General features: G+C 52.7%; 2 protein-coding genes and 1 non-coding gene across 3 annotated transcripts in view; 2 read left to right on the top strand and 1 right to left on the bottom strand.

Annotated features, from left to right (window-relative positions):
* Positions 1–3,698: 3,698 nt before the first annotated feature.
* The window catches only part of RBL2 (RB transcriptional corepressor like 2), a 51,913-nt gene continuing 30,146 nt past the window's right edge, over positions 3,699–25,465 (bottom strand). Inside the window, exons 22-23 of the mRNA XM_090260740.1 lie at positions 22,888–23,059; positions 3,699–4,053 (exon numbers count right to left, since the gene is read on the bottom strand). Coding sequence (XP_090116866.1) covers positions 22,889–23,059 — 171 coding nt within the window. The 3' untranslated portion in view covers positions 3,699–4,053; position 22,888. The remainder of the gene's footprint in view (positions 4,054–22,887; positions 23,060–25,465) is intronic.
* Positions 12,954–21,624, top strand: AKTIP (AKT interacting protein). The gene is made up of 9 exons (XM_090260739.1): positions 12,954–13,076; positions 15,330–15,440; positions 16,865–17,070; positions 18,969–19,033; positions 19,113–19,213; positions 19,472–19,746; positions 19,838–19,945; positions 20,677–20,737; positions 20,903–21,624. Exons 2-9 carry the CDS (start codon positions 15,399–15,401, stop codon positions 21,008–21,010), a joined length of 966 nt encoding a protein of 321 aa, XP_090116865.1. The 5' UTR covers positions 12,954–13,076; positions 15,330–15,398; the 3' UTR covers positions 21,011–21,624.
* Positions 17,857–18,021, top strand: LOC149993953 (small Cajal body-specific RNA 1). The gene has a single exon (XR_016507948.1).

Below are 25,465 nucleotides of genomic sequence, written 5' to 3'. Positions count from 1 at the left end.
AGCCTTTTGGCTACAGGACGACGCTCTACCAGCTGAGCCGCACCAGCCAGGGCTGCTGCTTACCTTCGTAAACCCGATTTTCTCTCGTGGGAGATGTAGTTATGTGGTTCACGTTCTAGAGGCGCAGTAAGGTTTCATCCCCTTGTCCCTGTGCCTTGGCCACCCGGCTCCTGACCCAGAGCCTATCACATCCCAGGGGCTTGCCGGCTCTCCCAGAATGTCCTCCACGTGTGCCAGCGTGTGTGCACGTGTGTGCGCGCACAGGCTTCTCCCGTGGCCCGTCTTTACGCAAATGCAGCGTGCCTGTGGCTCGCTTAACAAACCTCGCGGACGGTTCCACACTATGTACAGAGTTCCCTCGCTCCGCTCTTCTCTGCAGGGTTTCGCTGCCTGGCTGTCCTGTCGTCTGCGTCACTCACTGCGCTCCCACAGAGGGATTTTGCGTTGTTTTCCATCTCTTGCCACAATGAATAGCCCCTGTGTACCTCGAATTTTGCACCTGTGAGAGCATACATCTGCTGGATGAATTCCCAGATCTGGAATTGTCTGGTCTAAGGGAATACGGATTTGGAGTTTTAATTGGTCTTGTCAAAGGTGGTGCCAATTGAGGCTCCCACAGCTGTATATGAGAGCGTCTTTTGGACACACATTTTTCAACCCAGGACTGTTACCAAATGATCTGATCTTTTCCACCTGAGAGTTTTTTATAAATGGCGTTTTAGTTTGTATTTCTCTTATCACAAACAGTAAGAGTGCCTATAGCTCTGACACAGCCCCCAGAAACATTACTCAGCAGAAGAACCAGGGGAGCAAGGTCTGTATCTGGTGCTGTTTCTTTGCTTGCCCGCTTTGCACCCAGGAGGAAGGACACCGAGAAACTCACTCCCTGAAGGGCTTTAGCCCCTGGAAGCAGGAGCGTCTCTGGGATTACTTACTTTGAGAAGAGAAATGGAGGAGTGAGCGATACTTACCAGAAAAGGAGGACGGGTCCATGGTTGTAGCTGAGGCCCTGTACTGTTCGTTCATTCATTCGTTCATTCATTCATTCATTCACGGCACGCAGCAGCTCGGAGTCTGAGGTGCACCAGGCTCTGGGCTGGGCGCTGAAGGACTTGGAGGGTTAAGATCCACAAGGAAGCTTGCGGCCTAGCAGGGAAGACAGTACCCAACCCAACAAACTGCAGTTTCCGGGAGCAGCCAGTCCGGTGAAGAAAATAAACTGGGACTAGGCCGGGGTGGTGTGGCCGTGACTGAAGCGGGTGAGGTCAGAGAAGGTCACAGGGGAGGTGGCATTTCAGCCAAGGCCTGACAGAGAAGGGGAGCCAGTCAGGCAAAGGTCTGGGAAAGGAGCTTTCCAGGGGCCGTCTAAGGAGCAGAGGGTCAGCTCCTGAGCTGCTGCTGCAGAGGGGCGAGAGGACACCCCGTGATGGTAAGGGGCGCGGCCGCAGCCACAGTGAAAGACGGGATCTGCTGGGATCGCAGTCTGGAGCCCGGGGAAGGTTTTCAGCAACCACGTGCCAGGGCAGACCCTCCATCAGCGGGGGCTGATCGGTGGAGTTTGCCGATTCCAGTGGAGTAAGCGTGCCCATGGGGACCGTTTCAGGCTACTGAGCTCAGACTTGGAAGGGGCTGGGCAGACGGACCCTACCCTGGGTGGACGTGATAGCTCCCTGCTCCTCAGGATTTGTTTTTAGGACGTATTCTGCCTTTTCTTGCATTAAAGGGCGTCTTATAAAAACCAGCCATTGCGAGCTGGTAAGAGATGGCTCCAGCTTTGCTTCATGTTAAGATCATTCTGCCCTGGTTGGTGTGGCTCAGTTGGCTGGGTGTTGTCCTGCAACACAAAAGGTCACCGGTTGACTCCCCATCAAGGCACGTGCCCGGGTTGCATGTTCGGTGCCCAGTCAGGGCATGTACAAGAAGCAACTGGTCACTGTTTCCCTTTCTCCCCTCCTTCCTGGCTCTCTAAAATAAACACATTAATTTTTTGAAAAAGGTTATCCTGGTTGCTGTGTGGCCCTTTCTGATCCTTCAAATGACACGTGCCTCGGCCACCTGCCCTATATTGCCACCACATCCTCTCCTCCTGCACCCCACCTTCCCTGTCTGTGGGGCACATGGGCCTTCACTGTGTGTCAGCCATGGGCTTGGTCTTTTTTCGAGGCTGATTCATTCTGGTGCCAAAGCTGCGGCTCTTGAACGCCTCCTGTTCTTGCAGGTAGCAAGTCCGGAGCAGAAAAGCAAAGCCCTGGGCTTCCCACAAGGCTCCCCCTTCGTGTTCCTGCTCCCCAGGTATCAGCCAGCGGGACACAGGGCTCCCCTATACATCAGCCCAGTGCGTCTGACTGGAGCGTCATGCATGGGGACAGGGGGCCCGTTTCTTTTTCATTTCCAAGCAGGTTCCATGTCTAATGTCAGGATGGCGAGAACAGTGTAAACGATTTTACGATGTCTCGCCATCCTTAAAATTCTGAAATTACTTTGGTCTTTGTTGGTCAGCAAATAAATTAATTTTCAGTTGAAGAGACACCATTTTTAATGCCTTTCATTCTGGCCTGGCCTCATCCCAGGTCCAATTACTGAGGTAACCACACCAGCGTGGGTACCAGGGGAGCCGTGGATCAGAAATTGTTTACCAGGCTTGCAGGCATCGATTTAGTGAAGCTATCTGACACAGTGGATCGTATTTTATTGGCCCAAATGTGCTCTCTCAAATTGATTTTTCAGAAAGTTTTTAATACAGGTTTATTCACCTGGCTAATCCATTTATCTTCAGTTCCACCCGTGAAGCCAGGGACAGTCTCTGGGGTGCCCTGTGAAAGGGGAGGGTCTGTCGCTGCGCCTCGCTGTCCCCTCCCACCCTCTCGGCCCCTTTTCACTCTGGCCACGGGCACCCACGCAGGGTGACCCCCCCCACCCCGGCCGCGGGCAGCGAACGACAGTGGGACCAGGGAGACCTCGCTCTGCCTCCCCAGGCGCCCCTGTCTTCTGCAAAGTCGCAGGGTTGCACTACTTTATGCGCCAGGTCCTTTGCGCCCGAGATCGCTCGGAGTCCGAGAGTGGACAGCCGAGGGAGCCCGCGTCCCCATCTCACAGATGGCGCCGCTGAGGCCCTTCCGGCCAGTGAACGCCCGGCCCAGCGCCACGGGGACCGGGGCGGGGTTTCCTGACCACACCTGCAGCCCCCGCTTCCGCCGCTCCCAGAGGTTTTCCTGACTTTCTGGGGGGCAGAAGGACTCGAGGCAGGAGCGGAGGCCTTTGTCTGGGGCCATCTTGGCAGGGGTGCCCCCCACCCCGTGCTGCTAGAGCAGTGGGCTGGGTGCGAGGACACGAGCGGCGGCCCGGGCAGATGGAGGCGGCTGTGCGCCCTCGCGAAGGGCATTCCCGCGGGGGGACGCGAGGCGTCGACTCCGACCTGCCGGGCTCCTGGAACCGGCCCCGGTGGAGCCGCAGCGGGGGCTGAGCCCACCCATTTCTGTGTCTGCGCGTGGGAGGTAAGCCCCCCCCGCCCCCGTGCCCGCAGCCCCCGCCCTGCGCCGGGTCCACGCGGCCAAGTCCCCGGCTCGTGGACGCGGCCCGGCCGAGGCGGCCCCCGGGCCTGCATCACGCGGAAACCACAGGGGTCGTCGCGTGTGGAAGTGGGACCCCCCTCCAGGAACCACGTTCCGCCATAAAACGCAGGAGAAGGATGTGCAGTAAAGAAAAGCATTGATTCGTTTATTAGAAGGTTGGGGTACAGTAGGGTATTGATTCGTGTAGCGGGGTGGGCAGTAAAGAGGGGTGATCGGCCAGGCTGGAGGCGGGGCCAGCCGAGCTCTGGCAAACCCGCCTCAGTGGCGCGTGGGGTGTAGAAAAAAATCACAATCGTTGGGGGTTAGGGAAGAGGTCGTGCTGCCAGCCAGCCGATCCATCGATCGATCGGAGGTGAGCAGCGGGAAATCAATCACTTCTTTGGGGTTTGAAGAAAACTGTGAGGTCAGCTTCCGCGTCCAGAGCCGGGTCCGGACGGGCTCCTGGGAGGGTGGCTGGCATCCTCCCTCAGTCGCTCAGGAGCTGAAACACAAATCAGGTGGCGACGTTATCACCAGTCCGCCTGGGGGCTGCTGCGCGTGGGGGCCCGCGGTCGCCCAGGTGGGGGACTCCGCAGGGCAGCGCAGCCAGGCGCTGAGAGCCTAACCGCCGTGTACATCGCACCAGAACCACGAGGCCCCAGGGTTCAGAGCCAGAATGTGCGGCGTCTGTCACAATCCTGTTTCAGACGGGGCTGCCCGTTGGACGCAGGTCCCTGCCGTCCCCTCCATTGCTGGGCGGACCTGGGTGTGTAGTTTGCAAAAGGGAGGGGACGAGCAGAAGTCTACCGCGTAGGAACTGTAGGGGGGCTGTTTCATAGCCCAGGAGGGGCCTCCCCCTTGTCCTGGGCTTCTCGACAGTCCAACGTCACGGGTCAGGTTATTTGAGGGGCCGTGGTGGCGGTGCCCCTCTGGTCCCTCTTGTCCACGTGACAGTGCCCAGCAGGGCCCATCCAAGGGCCTGTCAGAGTGCCAGCCTTTGAAGTCAAATGTGATATTTTGCCCCTCACAGGGAAAGGACTTCTGCCAGAGGCCAAAAGTCCATGGTGGAGGCTCTTGAGGCTAATTTGTATCATGTGACAGCCCTTGACCCAAGGGGGTGGCGGGGAGTGGAAAGAAATGGAAGCTTCTGATGGGTCAGTCCTGGCTCTCCTGGGCCTGGGGTGGAGGCGTGGACCCTGGAAGGCCCCTAAGGGAAATAAGCCAGAGCTGGAGAAAGTTTCCTCCTTGCGGAATCTGAAATAGTCAAGCTCAGGACTCACAGAAGCAGAGAGGACACTGGTGGTCAGCAGGGGCTGGGGAAGGGGGATCAGATCCCAAGGGCCGTTCTCCTCCTGGGCAGAGGAGTGAGTGCCTGCAGCCCACAGTGCAGTGGGGTTTGGAGTATGAATTCGTAAACTTGAAGCATTTGCAAAAAGGGCAGATCTTCTGTTAAGTGTGCTTACCATAAAACAGAGTGTGGGAGGAAACTTTTGAAACTCGAGTTGTATACATTAAATAGGTACAGCTTTTTATCTGTCAATCGAACCTCAGTGGTGTTTTTTTAAAAAAGAAAGTAACATTAAAAAAAAGAAATCACAGAACTACATTTGCTGCATACGTGTTCATGGAAGTTTTACTGTTAACGTACCAATTTCTAGTCCTCAATATAATGGACCCTACAATGAAAAAAATTAATCTAGTTACTTAGAATTGTGTCTTGGCTAGGCAACCATTTTATCACTGTAGAATGAAATACATGTGTTGCAAAAACAATTGTGTTTTGGCAATACTACCGTATTTTGGCATCAGCAGAGACTGGGCAGATCTGTTTACAACACTAAAGAACAGAATAACTAGCCATAGCACTTATCTCGCATCGGCATTGAAAGCCCACAGCGTCACAAATACCATGTCCTGCTGGGAAATATTGAAGTGGTGAGAGTGGGAACCGGGGGAGGGCGTTCCAGGCAGAAGGAGCAGGACGTGCAAAGGCCCCGAGGCAGGAGCGCTCCTGGAATGTTCCAGGAGCTGCAGAGTTTGAAGGCGAGAGTGCAGTGGTCATGGGATGGAGTCAGGGAGGGAGTGGGGATGGGTGAGTGGGTGGCCTTTTGTCTTCATGAGATGGAAACTGTTGGAAGGTTCTAGCAGAACGGGACATGGCCTGGTTTGAGGCTTAATGTGCTCATGCTACCCGCTGAGTGAAGAACAGTCTGAGGGGAGGCAGGGGAAGCCAGAGCCCAGCTAGGAGGCTGGCGCTGTCATCTAGGTGAGGGGTCAGAGGCCGTGGTGGTCCCAGCGGAGGCCCGTGAATGCCTTGGGTCCATCCATTTTGCGACATCATCCCTTGGTCCCCTCCATGTGCGACCTGGCATTTTAATGCTGTGTGATAGTTCTGGTCCGGAAGCAATAGCAACACAGCCCTAACCAGCCCGTCTGCTGTCTTAAAACTGGCCAAGAGCTAGTGACTGGCCACCAGGGACACCCCCCGCCCCCACCCGCTGCTGCGAGTTCCTGAAGAAAAGACCCCAGTAAACACAGCCTTGGTGGTGAAGGCGTGGGTGGCTGGTGGTCTGGGCTGTGGCCCTTCTCCCAGACCCTCTTGGTAATGGGAGCCCCCCAGCCGACCCCAGAGGGCCCCGTGGTACCCCGCTCTCCGGCAGGAGTGGCTGGAACCCGACCCGTACGGCCGCAGCTCCGACTGCTCAGTGCTGACAGTGAGCGTTGGTCCGGAGAGGCTGGCCGCAGCGCACGACTCTGGGCCAACCCCGGAGGGACCTGTGGCACCGGGAGTGCGGTGGCCCCCAGTGACGCCAGCACCCCTGCTTTTCTGCCTAAACACAAGCGGGTCAGAGACACCCCACCCCAGCTGTCAGCCTGCTCCCCAGTCACATGGGCACATCAGGGGGCCTGATAACCGGGTGGTGTCAGAAGGGGGTGCAGCCGTGGCCTGTGCCTCTCAGCCCTGACGTCTGCGTGTGGCCTCCTGTCCCTCCTCCCCCTGCCCGTGCCCTGGGCATGCACTCTGCCCGCCCTCCACCTCCGCCGGAAGGGGTTACCTGGGCTCCCCCTGAGTGCGTTAGACACCCGGCGCCTTCCCTGGCTTGGAGGGGCCAGGGAGCGGGGAGCTTTGTCTTTAAGCCTCAGTTGAAAGGCAAGGGCCCTACCGATGGTGCCGCCTGTCACCGGCGGAAAGGCAGACACGCTCCAATGAATCCGTTGGGATGGGGGTGGGGAGGAGAGAGAGGTGAACAGGCGGACAGCGTACCGGTTCGCGGGGCCGCGGCCTGGCAGCAGGGGTTGGAGGGGACCGCACGGCGACCGTCCCCGAGGCCCCGCTGCGCCCGCACAGCAGCCGCAGCCCGCCACCTAGTGTCCTCTGCGCCGCGGCGGCCTTGCCCTGGACTCAGCTGGGCCGGCGTTAAGTGCCCAGCAGGTGGGCAGGAGGGCAAATGGGCCTGGGCAGCCCTTACCCTAAGGCAGCCTTCGGAGTGGGGGGCAGGGGCAGCCAAACGCCCACCCGAAAGCGTCAGAATTTACTCGTCTTTAAGCATGGAGAGCTGTAACCGTGGGAAACCGTAGCCCACCCTGCCGTTCTTTTGACCTTGTTTCTGTAAGTGCTGACTCTATGTCGCTCGTAGAGGAAGGACTTTGAGACGTGAGTCCCCCATCTTCCAGGGGGCCGGCCCCTGGAAATAAGCCCCTTCCCTTTCCATCAGCACCCGCCCCTGGAGTATTGGCTTTGTCGGCGGCAGGCAGCCGGGCCTGCTTTCGGCTACAGTATCAAGAGTAGCAGGCACTCAAGTGACTGGTGCCAGCGCGGGGCACGTGTCTGTTTCTAACTGCTGGTGCGAGATCACTAGGACGCAACCACGACATCAGTAGTTCAGGGAATCTTAATCTCCTCCCCAGTGAGTCACCCCGCTGGAAACGCCAAGTCTAATCAAGTTGTCAGACCTTACAGTTTACAGTAAACATAGGGACAGAGAAGCAAGCTAAACAGCATTACAAGAAATCCAGTCCCTTCAGGTTGTCCGGGGTGGGGCGGGGTGGGGGGGAGGAACTGTTCTAGAAGAAGCAGATTAAAGAGGCATGACAACCAAAGGCAGTCAATGAGTCTCGATTGGCCCCCGCCTTGGGAAGATAAGAACCATTAAAGCTTTTTTTAATGATGTGACAGGACAGTTTAAGGTGTGGGCATGCAATCAGGCTCGAGATTAAGAGAATTTCCTCACGTGTGCTGTGGGAATGCCCTTGTCCTTGGCAGAGACACACTGAAGTATTTAGGAGTGAAGGTCATGAGGACTGCCATTAATCTGTAAATGACTCAGGAGGAAAAAATGAGGGCAAGGAAATACGGCTAAACCATCACACATTGTTGAATCCAGGTGGTGAGCAGAAGGATGGTCATTGTACTGTTTTTTTTCATCTGACTGAAACTTTCCATGATGAAAATGTGGGATAAATGACAGTGACCGTGCCATTGGCTTTGGGTGGCAGACTCTGAAAATCACTGAGGAGCCTTGTCTTTTCCCGAGTCACTATCTACCTGTTGTAAGAAAGGAAGGGATCTGCCTCTGCAACAGAGGCCTCCCAGGGCGAGCCCTGAATTATCTGTCAGTGGGTGACGATTCCTTTCTCTCTTTGGCTTTCTTGTTCTGACTCTGCCACTAGAGCTAAAACTAACCCGAGGCCTTTATCATCCTTCCAAATGCGTTGACCCTGCAGAGGGAGGTGGTCTGGCAAAGATAAGGCCAATCAGAGAGAAGATTGCTCTTGGGGCCGGTGGGGTACTTATCAGCATGCCCGGGGGTGGGGGTGGGGGGGCTATTTGTAGCACCCTGCCATGTGCAGAGTGCTGTTTGATTATAGAAGGAAATCACTTCCCTTCCCGCCCTCTGTGAGCTGCACCGTTGTATAGTGCTTGCTTTTCCTTAAGGCGTCAATACAATAGCCCATCAGCCACGCCGACACAGATGTGAAATGCTGTGTTCTGGAAACTTCATCCCTTCATCTAACCGTCCATTTGCTGGTTCAGTCAAGGGCCAGGAGTTACAGGGGAAAACACGTGGTGCCACCAAAAACTGGAAGCACATTTGTGTTTTGATGAGCAACACCTGTAATGATCAGTGGGGGTGCACACAGGACAGAAGCCACACGGTCCTCTATACAGTGTTTCTCAAACTTCAGTCGTCAAAAATTCAGGATTTTCTGCCATATCTGAGGATTGTTGTTAACTGTAGGATTATCACTTAAGATCCTCCCTTAAATCCATTCACTTAAAACAACTTAAATGCCTTCTGTGGTCTCATTCTCACCATTACCACCCACAAAAATCATGGTTTTGATATTTCTGTCTGACTGTTAAAATAAATGCACAGCTGCACAATCATCTCATGTATCTAGAGCAGCAAGTGCAAACAGCGATACAGGTACCACACCATCTAAGAATCTTCCTTTCACAAAAGGGTTTAGGGGCACACGGATCAAGATGAAAAGAATGGCTTTTGTGTGTGTGCACGGATCTGAAATACAAACACATTTCAACAAACCATTATTTTGCCCCTTCCTTCTGTGAAAGCCTCTCTTTAGCAGCAAATCAGTGACCTGCTTTGTACAATTACTTTCCCAGAAACCAAAAGAAGAGTGGATTCAGTGACTATTCTGGTGATTAGAACCTGAGCTGGCAGCCTGAATACTCATAGATCACACATCTATTCAGTCCTGATGCCACAAGAGTTCACCTTTAGACACAGATATCACATATGCTCCAACAGCTTAGAATGACCAATGTAACCTGAAGCCACTGAGAATGTTTCATAGGGAAGGTTGAGGACCAGTTGGCTTTCTTTCCCAGAACTTTATATTTTAGTCTTAAAGACAATGGTACCCCTAAGCTGCCTCTCCTTCATTTCCCTCTGAATAGATCACCCCCAGGGAGCTACTTTCTTGGTGCAGAGCTGGGGGCATGCAGGTTGGTAGGTGCTTTAAATATACTTTAAATTGCTCCGGGCTTTCCTTTGCCAAATATTCACTGCAGAACTGCTACATCCAGGCCGTGGCTGGGTGCTGGGGCAACCATGAGGAGCAAAGCAGACGTGGTGCCTGCCTCCTGGAGCGTAGGGTAGTATGGTGCGGGAGGAAGACACAAAGTCCTCTCCCAAATAAATAAAACATGGCTCTGAGAAAGTGGTGTTTGAACTAAGATTGGGGGTGGGGGCGGGGAGAGGGAAAAAAATATTTCAGGCAAAGGAAGCATCCAGTGCAAAGACCCCCCTCCGCTGATGGGGCAGGACAGGAGACCCGCCTTGTCTCCAAGGGATTAGGAGTGGCTGGAGCCCGAGACAAGTGGGGCTAGACCGGTGTTGGCCCTGCCATGCTGGGCCCATGGCCATTGTAAGGAGTTTGGTCTCTAAGAGTGACAGGGAACCACTGAAGGGTAGGACTCAACAGAAATCAGGACTCCGCCAGCAATGAGGAAGAGGTAAAGGGGTGTCAGATCCACAAGCAGCAGCACTTACAGAAACACCCCAGACATCACCCATCCAGAACAACTAGGCCCCTCTCCCGCCATCCCATAATCGATGCGGTTCACTGTTTCTCATCCCAGTGAATGGCCTCATCGTCCATCCAGTAGCTCAAGCCAACAACCTAGGTGTCATCCATGGTACCCACCCCACTGTCTTCATCCCCTAGCCCGTATCTAACCCACGGCCAAGTCCTGTCCATTCCACCGCCTAACGGCCTGGAAGTCAGTCCTTTCTCCACCTCCGCCATCACACTCGTGTAGGCGTCTCTTGCTGAACGATTGCAATGGTTTCCCAAATGCTCTCCTTTCGTGGCCTACGGCCTATTCGCCATACAGTCACCGTTTCCAAATGCAAATCTGATCATGCCACTGCCTGGCCTAAGTCCAGGGATGCAGAGTAAATCTTGATCAGCCCCAGCCAAGCATGGCAGATTCATTCCACTGGTCCCTGGCTGATCATGGGTGGAGACCCAATGACTCATTTATGGTCACTGACACATGGTCATTGCTTCTAGGGAGCTTTTGGGAAAGGTCTTCTTGCCCTTCAGAAGAGACTACTGGAGGAAAAAGATTTTTGTTCTGTTAGATGGTGCCACATCTGGGTGTGTCTGGAATGGCGGTAGCCATCTTGCTATCAGCCAGGAAATGCATCCAGGCGTTGCAAGTGAAACAGTGCCCAGAGCTAGCGGTGCCACCCCTGGGGCCTGCCCTGCCAAGTGAGAGAAAGCCCCTTGTCACACAATCCAGGGTTTTCTGGAATTTTCAGCTCTAAGGGTCCTAACTGCGCTGTGCCGGAGGCATCAGGGCCAAGCGGGCAGTAGCATACATGCGCCTGAAGCTCAGTGGAGGCCTGAGCTGGAAAAAGGAGTTTTCGGTGTAGCTTGGGGAAGGGACGAGATTGCCAAGAACAGAGTGGAGAGTGGGCTGGGAAGAGAGTTTGCGAGAGGATGACGAGCCTGCTCATCAGAGGTGCCGAGGGGACCGCCTCCGGCCCGCAGAGCGTACTTCCTGCTTGCCTTTTCACACCGATCGGGACTTACGCTCCTAAGTGCATTCAAACTGGACAGAAGGAAGTGGCTTAGGAGCGCTTCCAGCTAGGGGAGGAAGTTGGACTTCAGACCCTACCCTTGGGATTAACACTAAGAGCGTTTGGCTGCCTGCCATTTACTTAACAAGGAGGCCATTTACCAGAATTGCAAAGGCAACCCCCAACGTGCACAAGCAACCTGGTCAGAGAATATTTCTCCTCCTCTGTCAGATACTGAGTTGGAGTGGGGGTGGCCGAGCATCCCAAGAGAAGGCACCCTGGCAAGCAAAGGCACCGAGGTGTTGAAGCCAGGGCCTGCAGTCTCCGAATCCGTCTGGGGACCGGGCCGGAAATGAGGCGGGAATTGGGAAGGAGACCAGCACTGGGTGTGCCTCGGCGGTCAGGCTGGGTTTACACTTGCCTCGGTCTGAAATGGCTGTGTATTGGGTGGAGAGATTTGGAGCAGTGTTAGAGCTGGGAAAGGGGTCCCTGATCAGAGTGCCGGCCTGTGAGATAAAAATACATAAAAAGGAAGCATCAGGGGACCAGAAGCTAACGTGTGACACGGGAGGGGTGCTCCAACGTCAGAGTATGTGCACCAGAATCTGTGCCCAATGTAAACTCCTGCAAACTCCTGGCACTCGCCACCGTCTTCCCCAACCTCATCCCAGATTTTGGATCCAATATGTTTATCAACTGATGGTCATCGGTGCCAAGTCAATGTCGACGGGCATCCCCAATCTGGGATGTGGTGGTGAAGGGCACAGCTCAACGGCTGCTGGGAGCGAGGCGGCCCCGGGGCCGGCGGTGAAAGGCAGTCTTCCCTCGGCCTTGCTGTTCCGGGACAGCGCGCTCACGAGAGCGAGGGGCTGACTTGTATAGGTGAGAACCCCGCCCCTGGTCCTCGACTGACGTTTGATTGGTCCAAAAGGGACGGTCCTGATTGGTCAGCGTGGAGTCGCTTCGGCTGATGGATGAAACAGGGTCCACGACGTTGTGTACGCCGGGCGGCAGGCCATTCGACGCAGGCTGCTCCCGGAAGTGCAGATTGGGACGCGAGGTCCCTGTTTAGAAATGGCTGCCAGGCTCGGCTTTAAATTTGAGACCACCGAGCCGCCGGGAGCCCTTTTTAGCAGGCGTCTTCTTTCCCAGGGTCCACACATCCATTTTTCAAAGCTCCTCTGGCAGGACGACCCTCCAGGGATGACTTGGGGGCTTGGCAATTTGGTTCCCGTCATCGGTATCCAAGCTCCTCTCCTCTTAGACGGAGAAAACGGGTGTTCCTCGGTATTATGCAGAGCGTTCTTCCAGGTTCTCCCATCCTGACCGACTCTTATTCCCGGTCAAGGTGGCGCTCAGGCGCCTAGCGGTGCTGCCAGAGGCAGGCAAGTATCGGGGGGACCGGGAGACGATCGCACGGACCACCGCGTCCCGAGTCTCTCTTGGCGACTCCAGCCCCTTCGCAGGCCACGCCCCGGCTTGTAAAACCCTCCGTCACAGACTCTGAATGGCTGCAGCGGCCACACACAAACACGTGGGCGGGCCTCTATGGTGACTGGCTGACGCAGTGACCAATTATGTACAGGTGCTTGTCGTCTCGCGCGGTCTATACTTCCCGGACTTGCCGATTCGGAGGGCGCTGTTACGTAAGGGGTGGGCCAAGTGGCGCCCCATCCTAGCGAAGGAGATTTGGTTGGCAGGACGGAGTGTGGTCTACCCAACGCCCCCGGAAGGACGTCTTTGACAGACAGGTGTGGGAGCCACTCGCTGCCAGGAGGCTGGGCGGAAGTGTCGAAAGCGGGGTGTCGGACAGGGGGTGGAGATTGCGCGGAGAGTGGGGCGGGGCGGGGAGGGGAGCAGACAGGCCAGGACTGGCGCTGCGGCCGGAGATGCCGCGGGTCCGCGACGGCGCTCGGCCGGCTGGAGCGCTGCATTGAAGGCACGGAGGGGAGGCGCACTGCTAGGCTGACGGGTAAGCGTGCGAGGGCCGCGGAGCCCTGAAAGCTGGCCGCCGACGTCCTCGGGCCGTCGTTTTCCTGCCCGCTGGGCGCCCGTGCCCCCAGCGATGGCAGCCGCACTGGCGCATAGGGGCGGGATCGGGCACCTGCGGCACCTGCAGCCGAGGCGGGGGTCGGGCCGGCGCTGCGGTCTGTCCGTGAGTGGGCCGCGCTGGCCCGAGGAGGAGGAGGAGGGGGGCTGACCGGCTCGCCGCATCCAGGTCCCGCCTTCCCTGGCTCGGTCCCCACTCCCTGCTGACCCTGCACCCTGGGGGAGTGCACGGAGCCTCGGAGACCCTCAGCGCCCGCCCCCCAGAGGGGCTTGTGGGCGCGGGCCGTCTTGAGGGAGCCGTGGGGCCGGGACGTGGCCCCTGCCTTCCGTCTTGTCGGGACAGGTTTATCCAGATTCCGTGCGTGCGCCGAGAGGGGGTTCCGCCCCGTTCCTGGGTGCCCGTCCGGCTGCTCCTTCTCGGGGCGCGGTGCCGTCGGCTCTCACCGCGGGGTGATTGTTGGGCAGTGCCCGCGGCGCCCGAGCTCTGGTTCCTGCCCGTGCGGTCGGATCCCTCGTACGGGTCCAGGACCCCGGCCCGTCTTATGGCCTAACCGGGAACTGCAGAGTCGTTTCCTAGTGACTAGGACGGGTCTTAAATGTCTTCTTTCTCCGCCACTTCTCCCTGTGCCCGGGTGGCCACACGTCTGATAAATGGTGTGGCCATTCCCAGGTGATTACGTTGCCGGTGGGAACGCTGGCAGCAGACATTGTACCTCCCGCTGAAACCTGGGAGGGGCTGGGGGCAGGTATGATTTGATTCTTAAAGGCAGAGTCGCAGGATCATGACATTTTTGAGTTGGAGGGGACCTTACAGGTGACGGATCCGACCCCAGTCAGTTGACATGGCGGTGATCACTGTGTCCCAAGGGGACGGGACCCCCTGTTAAGTCAGGTCTGTCCTAGATGACAGTAGGGCGCTGCGCACTGTCTGGGTCTGGAAACCAATGCTGTTTCCATTTGGGGGACACAGGGACACGCCCCATCCGTTTTCACGGCTGAGCATTTTCATGTGGGTCCTAGTCCTCGTTAAAGGCAGATTTGCAGAGAACTTTTAGTAGTAAGTTGCTGTTTACTGGATATAAGTCAGCAGGTTGCTGGGAGAACCAGGATGCTCATTCCTGATTTAATTACCGGGCGCATCAGGTCAGCAGTAATTGGCACTTGCGGGGTATGAAGATCTGGTCCCCTCTGTGGGTGTCACAGGCTTGTCAGAAAACACACTTTTGCTGATTAGGGACAAGTTTGGTACCTGCTCCTTTAGTGATTTGCTTTTTATGAATTTATTAAGATAAATGTTGCTAAGTTTTTACCCTTTCCACCTTCAGCCCCCTGACTGGTGCAAACAGGGATTGAGAGAGGAAGCTCTGCTATTCGTGGGGGAGGTCGCCAGGGCCCAGGACGGGCTGGTGGTTTCTCCTTGCTCCTCCTCCTTTGTATTTTTAGTGAGTGACCCGTGGACTTTGTGACCTTAGAGACATGCTTTCTTATCAACACTGCTTAAAGCTTTAGTGGAAGATCTGTGTTTGTGAAATGACTCCTCTGCTGCATTTGTATGTATTGGTTGGCAAATCCCTGAATGCCCAATTCTGCAGTTCCCACACAACACAGGTGAAAAAGGTCATTTCTTGGGGGTGGTCCCAACAGGACCCAGTTAGCCCTCTCTGTCTTACACACTCTCCCTTCCCTCTGCTTTTTCTTACTTCTGCCGGAGAGAATTGTTTTGTACTTAAGACAGTTAATTTAAGACACACTTAAACATGGATCTTTAATCCCCCATAACCCTGAGAACAGGACTAGATTTTGTTATGTGGGTACAGAGCATTCTGAACCTAGTATTGCCAATAGTCAAATGCCTTGACATTATGCTACCAGCAACTGTGATGGTCCCTATCTTCTGCATTTCTGGCACCAGCTGAATAGTCTGAGTCCTGGCCAAGCACAGGGCACTCACATTCCTGTAGACATTTAAAAGGTGGGAAAGAATTTGGAGTCAAAAGATGGAGAGAGTATTGAAGGAAACTTATTTCCGAAAACACTTTTTCCCCCTAAGTTTTTATAACTACATGTTATATACGGTCATAGTGTATTTCTGTTGAGTGTGTCGATTTAGTTCTTAATTATTTCAGCAGCCTTAACTTTTGGTGCCGGTGTGTCTGTCTCCCCATCTCATTTTCAGGTAAAGTGAGCCTGGGGGACGGGAGTTGGATGACGCGGACCGCTGAATGGTGTGCGGGGAGCACGCGTTATGAACCCTTTCTGGAGCATGTCTGCGAGCTCCGGACGCAAAGTAGGTGTGGTCGGTAAATCAGCGAGGAAACGGTCTGCATCAGAATAGAGGCCAGATAATACACACTGAGGCTGCCCTGTAATCTCGAGAAGATTATCTTGTTTTTCTAGTTCAGGTCTTACTTTTGAGAAATAATTATCTTGTTGTTAAAGTTAGTTTCTGAGCCTTAGATCACATCTCAAATAGAAATCATTCTGGTAATCATGATTCTAAGACTACTGTGACAGGTGATATTTACATATGATGAAATTGGTCACATGTTACTGTAGTAGCTTTTTACTAAACTGCAAGATTCCATGGTTAGAAAAGCCTTGGGGGGGGGGGAAGGCCAGTCCAATGTGGTCAAGTCAGACTTGAAGGCACTGATTTAATTTTTCTAAATAAAATGTCTTTTTTAATTGCAAAAATAACACAGTTTAGGAAAGCCGAACATGTGTAGACAAAAAGAAAATAAATAGAGCCCATAACTCCACCCCCGTGAGAGCACCACTGTTAATCATTGTTTTGCTGTGCGCATGACATCCATTTTTAATAGAGCTAATTAAGCAGCCTGTGCTGCACTGGAGCCTGAGAAGGACCTCCACGATGGCGGCCCAGGCTCGGACTCATTTAGACTGTATCTCCGCTGTGGATGACGGTTCATGCTGGCAGAGTTCAAATGTAGAACCGTATCCATTAGGAACAAGATCAAAGTCAGAACGTGAGATCCTAGCTTCCTTCTTTGTTTCTAACCCAAGTGCTATGTTAGATAATGACTAATTTCAGTCATCTCTATTGATTTAAAAAGAAAATTTTTTTAAGGTTTTTATTTATTTTTAGAGAGGGGAAGGGAGGGGGAAAGAAAGGGAGAGAAACATTGATGTGCAAAAGAAACATCGACTGGTTGTCTCTCGCACACCCCTAATCGGGGGCCCTGGCCTGCAACCCAGACATGTGCCCTGACTGGGAATCGAACCTGTGACCTTTCTGCTTTGTGGGACGCCGCCCAGCTCACTGAGCCACACCAGTCAGGGCCATCTCTATTGACTTTGAGGTGTGTGGCACCTGACCTTCTATAGCATCTGACTACCCAGGGGTTTTTCTAGCCTGTACAGCTGTCTAATTGTTTAGTAACCCCTTGCCCTCCTTCGGGAGCCACCAGGAGAAACCATTTCTCTGTTTCACTTAAATCTTGTACATAGTGGCTTTATCGTCTCTAGGATGCAGCGAACCAAAGCTTTCTAATGCTTGAGTCCTGCTTCGAGTTTGTTCTGCTCTTTATAATGGCTGTCCTGCTGACAGGTCTTTCAGGTCATCTTGATCATGGGGCTAGAATATCCTTGTAAAGAGTAATTCCAGCCTTCAGGTCAAGGACTACGATCACATGCACTCTTGCGATATAAGAATCACCCTAACAAGTGTTCTCACCACTTCGTCTCGCATAGCGATCGGACGGTGAAGAGAAGACATTAACGGGGGACGGGAAAACCAGCCCTCCACGCGCCGCTCCAAAGAAACAGCTGCCTTCCATTCCTAAAAATGCTTTGCCCATCACCAAGCCTACGTCCCCTGCCCCAGCAGCCCAGTCAACGAACGGCACGCATGCTTCTTACGGACCCTTCTACCTGGAGTACTCTCTTCTTGCAGAATTGTAAGTTCTTAAACTATTCAGTTACGTTTTGAATGACCCTGGAAGGTAAAGAATGGGATTTATTTTGAGGGACTGGACTCAGTAAATGGCAGCCATTTAATCTTAAAAGCTCAAACTCACACCCCTCAAATATCAGCCTTCATGTTTATGGAGAGATGGAGGCTACTGCTGGCAATATAATTTTCTTTAACTGAGGTCTAAAGTAGTGTTTATAAATACCCTCTTGTAAACATAATGATTCTTAAGCAGAGCGTGGGTAAATATTTAAAGGCAGATGTGTGCTTTAATTTCCACGTCTGTTTTGGAGCGCGAGAGGGGGAGAAAGTAAGACTAAGCACTTGCAGTAGGTCAAGGTCGGGACTTGCTCTTGGTCTTCCTTTATGTGGAGTGAGGAATTCACCTCCTGAAGAGGTTGTAGAGGGTGGGATCTGTTCTTTCCTGGGTCAGACCCAGCTGTGCTGCACTCTGGGGCCCACCTTTTAAGAGGCTCCCTGACAGACTGAGGCGGGTCCCATCGGCAGAGGGCAGAGAGCCAGACGTGGGAGTCAGTAACTGAGGGAAGCAGAAGTGTGGCCCAGAGAAAACTTGGGACGGCCATGGCTTTACATACTCGAAGGCCTGTCGTTAGAGAGGGGATGTGACCTATGCTGCAGGAGAGGAGCGCTTCTGCAGAGCGCCTGGCCCCCGAGGGGCTCCAGCAGTGACCAAGTGCAGGTGGCATTTGACTTAATTAACCTGTTACAAGGGCAGGAAGCGTGGCGTTCTTATTTTAAATTCCTTTGCACACAGCACTTGATAGGAACGGAGCAATCTCTGTCCTTGCCTCGTGTCGAAGGCTCGTGATGTGCCGTGACGGCTGGGTTTAGGAAGTGCAGCATTAAAATAAAAGCCATGTGCCTTTGAGCCCAGGGTGGAGAGACCCCCTCTGAGTTATGACTCAGTGGCACAACCGGGGAACAGTGCCTTTGCCAGCAGTTACTTACAGGTGCCCCGAGCCCTCTGCCCCCGCACCCCTGCTGTACTGGCCCGGGGGCCTGAGGACCCCCCAGCACGGGGCCGAGAGCAGCGTGGGGGCAGTGGCCACTCTGGCTGGGAAGGGAGGCCTGTGTCTGAGGCTCATGTGGTGGGGACACAGCACTGCCCTCCTGGCAAATGCGGGGTAACGATATATGTGCCAGCCTCGCTGCTGCTGCTGTGCCGGATGTCAGCCACTTAAAAGTGGAATAACTACTGTCAAGTGACTAAAAATAAGTGTGATGGCAAATAGGTAATAGAAACGATCAACTAAGGTCCAAGAAGCTACTTCGCAATTTAAATTCAGGATTGGCAGGCGAGTGTGATTTAAGGTCCCAGACTGACCCTGTTCTGTTTAAGGTCTGGTCACGGCCTGACTCAGAGGGGCAGGAGCACGGCCGTGGGTGCGCCCGGCACTTGTCCTCCCCGTCTCAGCGCCTGCTGTCCCCACACCCGGGCCGGAGAGCAGGTGTCGGTGCCGCGGGGAGCCCAGGAGAAGGCCGTGCGGGCGCCTTGCCCGGGGCCCGCCTTCGCCCTGACATTGCAAACCGCCCTACACGGGCCCGTCTGCCCCACGGGCCGGTCGTCTCACTCAGCGTGACCCGAGTGGCCGCGCTGCCGTGGCATTGCGTTCTTAACCACCCAGTCCCGTTTCAACCGCCCTGGTGCCTGCAGTCACAGGAGCGGGCCCCGACCAGCGCCCGCGTCGGCCTCAGATTTAAAATTCCGTCAGGTTGCGTGGTTTTTAATCGCCTCTGGGATGGCTTCCCAGATGCCGTTTTGGGGAATTTGGATTTCTGGGAGGAAAACGCGATTTTAACGTGGGGGGAGGCCTTTTAGAGGAGGCCAGGAAGGCGGCCGCCTCACCCCCGCTTCTGTTGCAGCACCCTGGTGGTGAAGCAGCGCCTCCCGGGAGTCTACGTGCAGCCCTCCTACCGCTCCGCCCTGAGTAAGGACCCTCCCCGAGTCCCCGCGCGGGCCGCCGCGGCGCGCGCGCACGGGCCTGACCGCTGTCTCTCTCCCTGCAGTGTGGTTCGGGGTCATATTCATACGGCACGGCCTTTATCAAGACGGTGTGTTTAAGTTCACAGTTTACATCCCCGATAACTACCCCGATGGTGACTGTCCCGTAAGTAGGGGCCGCCCTCCGGCTCCGGGTGCTGGCCCGCCTGCCTTTACGGGCCGTTCCCGTGCCCTCTGCGCAGGGCGTGTGCTGGGGCGCAGGCCTCCCGCTCCCCGCAGCACTTAACGCCACGGGGCCACGGAGACGTGGTTAGGTGCCCTGGCCGCGTGACAACCCTGCCCTGCCCTGCCGCGCTCTTCATCCCTGTCTGCAGGGCCCTTAGCTCCGCTGCCACCATTAAGTCACGTCTCTCTTCCCACGCAGCGCCTGGTGTTTGATATTCCCGTCTTCCACCCGCTAGTGGACCCCACCTCAGGCGAACTGGACGTGAGGAGAGCGTTTGCCAAGTGGAGGTTAGTAGCAGCCCCCCCGCCCCCCGGGGGGGGACACTGGGTCGGCGAGGGGCCGCCCCGGCCACCCACCGCCCGCTCTCCCCGCAGGCGGAACCACAACCACGTCTGGCAGGTGCTGATGTACGCGCGGAGGGTGTTCTACAAGATCGACACGGCGGGCCCCCTCAACCCCGAGGCTGCCGTCCTGTAGGTGCCTTTGCCCGGCTCCCAAGGTCAGTTTGAAAGGGCGGCTGAGGCGCCGACGTCGGTAACTTTGGGGTTTACACTTTTAACGCAGGTACGAGAAGGACGTTCAGCTGTTTAAAAGTAAAGTGGTGGACAGTGTTAAGGCCGGCACGGCCCAGCTGTTTGAGCAGCCGAAAATAGAAGACCCCTACGCCATTAAGTAAGTGGCCCCTGCCCGCCGACGGTGCCCCTGCAGGCCTGCGCGGCCGTGTTCCGCGTGGTCTTAATGGGGCTTCGAAGGGAAAGCAGAGAGTCTGTCAGCCCAGAGCCTGTATCGTCAGCAGGGTTTCTGGCCCCTCTTGGGGGCTCTTTCCGTGAACTAAAGCCGTACGTGCTACTTAGGGACTCTGGTTTTCTCCGAGTCCTTGGCATGTGCTCCCCCAAGTGTCAGGACTTTCCCCTCCAAAATGGCCTCAGCCCCGTCGGCACTCAGACCGGGCGACGGGTGCGTGCCTCGTGGCCCCAGAGCGCTCCTGGGACGAGTGTCGGGGCAGAGCTGGGACGGGAGGGACTGCGCCTAGCCCTGCCGCACGGCACTGCGGGGACGCGGTGTGGCGCCCGGGGCTGGCTGGCTCTTGCCCTCACTAGCGTTGGTGACCCAGCAGTGCCTTCCATGCTGCCCTGCCCCCTTTCTTCATTTTAAGTGCAGGCCCCTCCGGGGTGGTGGGGAGGCTTCAGTGAGCTACCCACGGGGGGGGGGGGGGGCGCCCCACAAAGGAGAGTTACGTGAGAAAACAGGAGTCGCCCAAAGCCTACACGCTGCTGGCTGGTTAAAGAATACTCTTTAAGTCCCTGTTAGGTTTTGTTATGGCAGCTGTCTTAAGTACTAAAAAATGGATGTTACATAAACGTAATAAGCCAAGCAGTTTTTAAATCCTCCTCTTCCTTAAGCTTTTCTCCGTGGAATCCTGCTGTACACAACGAAGCCAGAGAGAAGATGCTGACTCAGAAGGTAAGCAGAGACCCATTTTTGAACTAGTTAACTCGCTACCTGCTTCCCAAGTGCCCTCCTTGGGGAGCCCCCGTTCTAGACAAACCACCTTTTGGGAAGCGCGTCTGTACAGGGCTGATGTCTTGTCCCCAGTCATTTTCTGACGTCTGTTTTGATTGTGCCTAGAAGCCGGAAGAGCAGCACAATAAGAGCGTTCACGTCGCGGGCCTGTCGTGGGTAAAGCCTGGCTCGGTGCAGCCCTTCAGTAAAGAAGAGAAGACGGGAGCCACCTAAGAGCCAGGAGTCCGGCGCGCCGGGCGCAGGCCGTGGGGGCCGCTGCAGAGTAAAACCGTGAACACTGACTGATGCCGGTGTGGGCTCGTCTGGGGGGGCTCTCAAGTACGCGTTCCTTCTGTCGGAAGTGGCTTTCAGGTGGTTGTCTAGTGCAGTTCCCCAAATTACTGGGGACCCTGAGGCTTAAGTATTTCTTTGACTATAAAGCTAAAGGTAAGTGGCATTCATTTAAGACTAATAGGGTAGGCGGAGTTTAGCGCTCTAATGATTTCTACGGCAGCGGCCTCAGCTGGACCTACGTCAGCGGTGCGGAGGACAGGCCTAGAGAAAGCAGGCTCCATGGCTTGTTAGCGCTTTGAAGTGGAAGATCGTCTGAACCTCAGTCCTCAGCCTACTGTCTCACTAGTGCACAAGCTGCTGCCCCTGAGGTCACTGCAGGTGGGAGAGAAGAAGCCAGGACACTCGCTCATAGCTGTTTTTAAAGCAAATTACTTACTGTATTTTTATGGCAGGGGAGAGAAAAGAAGTGTTATAACGGTTTCTAATGAAGTCAGATATTTAAGTGATGAATGACTAATGTGTTTTGTAGAGACAAAATAAACCAATAAATGATGGTTCTTTGTCATTTATGCAGGAAACTACCCTTTTCTCAGTATAACTAAACAAGGATTAATGTATAAATGCTTTATTGAAAAATACACTTATTTTCATATAAAATTACAGTAGCAGTAAATATCTGGAGAGGTTTTTATAAATATTTTTGCAGAACACTGTTCTAACTGAACAGTGTAAGTTCCATATTCTTTCAGAGCAAATATAAAGTTACCTAGTAACTCTGTTTATACTGATTCAATTTACAATTGAATTTTCTCCCTAATGAGTTTACTCACTCAACTTAAAAACTGCTGGAATACTGACTAATAAAGGTATATATAGATAATTCAGTAGCTGTTAAATAACCTTTTCTAATTTGTATGAATGGAACTATGTACTCATGAAAACCTAAACTGTCCAATGTAAAAACTTTTTTAAAACTGCCAGGAACACACTCAAAAAGATATTTTAAAATATATCACCTTAGTAGACATATGTCTTTTGTATAACTACCTCCTAAAGGAAGAGGCCATAATTTTTAATATTAATTCCCTTAATTCAACTTGATTTAAAATCTTCACTTAGCCAGCTGATCCCTACTAATGGGGGAAAAAAAACCTGGAGAATTTAAAATACATGCCCCAAAGGTGGCTACTGGGGCTTTAACAGTTTTAAAAAAGTACAAAAGCATCAAAGAAGATATTGAGTATTTAGCCTAGAAGTTCTGTACTTAATAAATTCACATTGTAGAAAGTGCCGTCACGACATACAGCAAACCCTGGGTTACGGAGTCATGCTTCTACAGCCCTAAAGTGCCACTTTGTGTTCAAGTCCACTCACACACTGCACACCAAACAACCGAGCACTGCACACACCTGACGGGAGGGGACGGGAGACGTGGGCCGTGAGCCCGGGCTCCCTCCCTTGTGATGCTTCAAAAATTCAAAATATTCCCACTCCTACCAGGAGTTTTAGGACAAAATGCCTAGTTTTTGTGTTGCTTCTGAGAGCTAGAGCAGACCACAAAACAGGTAGGAATGGGTCTACAGAGACCTGTACCATTCAGCATGCTTTGCTCTACTGTACCTGTGAAAGCTTTGCCAGAGAGTTAAAAAAAAACCCGTTTGGATTCTAAGCAAGCACTGAGTGGTAGGGAAAAGGCAGACGGGATGAGTAAAAATAAGGATATCGGAAAGATTAAGGAAGAGAGCCCCATCATCTAGCATGCATGAAATGATGCTGTTAAACAGTTGGTGAAAAGAGTTTCAGTACAGCAGACTAACCTCAGTGGGCACCTCGGTCATTAGCTACGTCTTGGAGGCGGCGTAGTAAGGCAGAGTGATTTTCTGGGCAAATTCTTTTGGCAGGTGATTCGCTTCCATCTTCCAGAACAATCCCTCTCTTTTTGGTTGGAGTTTCTCCAGTCCGTATCATACTGTTGATTTCTTTTAGTCTCTAGAGTGAGGGAAAATAGATATAAAAACTTTAAAATGCTAACATATGTAATTCAGTGTTAAGGCAAAATACCTCAGATGAGTTACGTGGTTTACCTGAAAGAGTCTGCCCCTTCATTAAGAAAAGAACTAAATTACAGGCCTTCCTATGTCACTTCTCAGCTGGCTGAGACTGACTGGGGTGGAGCAAGACTATTTCTATTTTTTAATGAGCTCCAGGGGCTATTTCATGTATACTTTTCCAAAATGTAAGTGTTAACAAATTTGTGATTTCTTTTTACAAGTTATAGATCATGACATCTCTCTGCCATATTTAATCAATTCCATGTATTCCCATTTTTATTTTTAAAAAATAGCATGGTTTTACATAGTACTATGCCTTTTTTTTTTTAAAGCCTAGCAGCTGTCCTCAATGGGAATTTCGCAAGAGAAGTAAGCCTTCACTCCCTACAGCGCCCCTTGTAAGTGATTTATTGGTGGACCTAGAACGGAAGAGTCGTATGTTATCCTGGGAGAGCTGAGAACGCGCTGCCAGAGCGCTGCAGGCTGGTTCCGGTTTCCGCGCCCTTAGCGCTCAGTCTCCCCAGAGCCTTGGCAAAAGACAGTTATTTTCTGGTCATTGTTTCGGTTAAAAAACTTTTTTACGTGCTGCTTCCCTGTCCATGTTTTCTACTGGGAAGCATATGGGGTGCAGTCACACGCACTTCTAGGAAACTGTCTCAGCCCTTCCCACAGCAGTGTGTACGGGTCACGTCTCTGCCTGCCACACGGGGTTCCACAGTGTGTGCCTGTCACAGTTTCAGCCCCATCTGTGGAAAAGACTGTCCTTTCCCCACGGAACTGCTTCCGCACCTTGGGTGAGAACCAGTTGGCCACAGAGACAGGGTGGGGCTGACAGTTGTTTGTGTAGAAAATAACACGAGAAGAAACTGCTCGCTCCCTCCAGCTGCCCGCCTCCTCTTCCCGCACCCTGACGTGTGGTCTGCTTCTGGACTCTGGTCTGTCCCTCTGCTCTTTGAGTGTCTGCTGTCACCATTGCCACACTGTCCTGATTACCATAGCTCTATAGGAAGTCCTGAACTCAGTGAGTGCCTCAAGTGTTTCCGAAACTGGTTTAATTATTCTCGCTGCTTTTTGCAATTTCATGTAAGTTCGATTGCTAATTTATGCAAATTAACTGCTGGAATCTTGACAGAAATTAGGTTTAATTTATAGATCAGGTAGGAGAAAATGGAGATCTTGATATTATTTTTCAATTCATGAGCAATACGTTATCTCTCCATTTTCTGAAGTCTATAATTTCTTTCACCAAGATTCTGTAGTCTTCAGGATGCAAGTCTTGCACATCTTTCATCACTTACTGTAAGTACTTAATTTTTTAATTCTGTTTAGTGTTTACTCATTGCTAATGTATAGAACTACATTAGGTTTTGCACATTTACCATGTAACCTTTGTAATCTTACTAGTGCCAGTAACTTTTTGCAGCTTGCGATTTTCCTGTGCAGAAAACTATTGTGAACAGAGGCAGGTTTCTCCCTTTTTCTGTCTTCTCCGCCTTGCCCTGTGTGTTCCATGTCGGGACCTGCAGCTGCAGAGCTGGACACAGTGCTGAGCGCAGGTGCCCCTGCCGTCTCCCTGGTCTCAGGGAAGACTTCGTCCTTCCCATTCAGTACGATACTAGCCATAGACTTTTTTAAAGATGTATTTTTGTCAGGTTGAGGAAGTCTCCTGAGAGTTTTATCATGCATGAATGTTGGATTAGTAGATAACAGGGTTATTAAGATACTTTTTGAGTGTGTTTGGAAGTTTCTTTCAAGGAATTGGTCCATTTCATCTGCATTATCACATTTATTGGAGCAAAGCTGGTTTTTATCCTTCCTCATACTTTTAATGTCTCTAGGGCCTGTATTGATATCTCTTGTTTCTGATATTGGTAACATGTCTTTTCTTTCTTGCTTAGGATATACAAAGACATACCAAATTTTATCTTAAAAAAGAAACAAAACAAAAAGAACCCCTTTTAATGGCCTTAACTTTCTCTGCTTTAAGTTGTTTGTTTCATGGACTCCTGCTCTTTTTCTAGTTGCTTAGGTCTCTAATTTGAGACATTTTTTCTTCTCTAAGGTAGGTACTTAGTGCTGTAAACTTCCGTCCCAGCACTCTTTGCTACATTGCACAAATTTGGTGTGTTACGTTTTCATTTAGTTAAAATACTTTACAATTTCTTTTTTTCCTTGACTCAGAATTATGCAATTTAGTTTCCAAAATTTTGGGTGTTTTCCAGATACCTTTGTTAATGATTTCTAATTTAATTCCACTGTGGTCAGAGAAAACACATTATTTGAATTCTTTACAGTGACTGAGACTTGTTTTATGGTCCAGAATGCAGTCTGTCTTGGTAAACAT

The sequence above is a fragment of the Furipterus horrens genome, unplaced genomic scaffold (genome assembly GCF_987537825.1).
Source record: "Furipterus horrens unplaced genomic scaffold, mFurHor1.1.pri manual_scaffold_13, whole genome shotgun sequence".
NCBI lineage: Eukaryota > Metazoa > Chordata > Mammalia > Chiroptera > Furipteridae > Furipterus > Furipterus horrens.
This window is presented reverse-complemented; position numbering and strand designations above follow the sequence as displayed.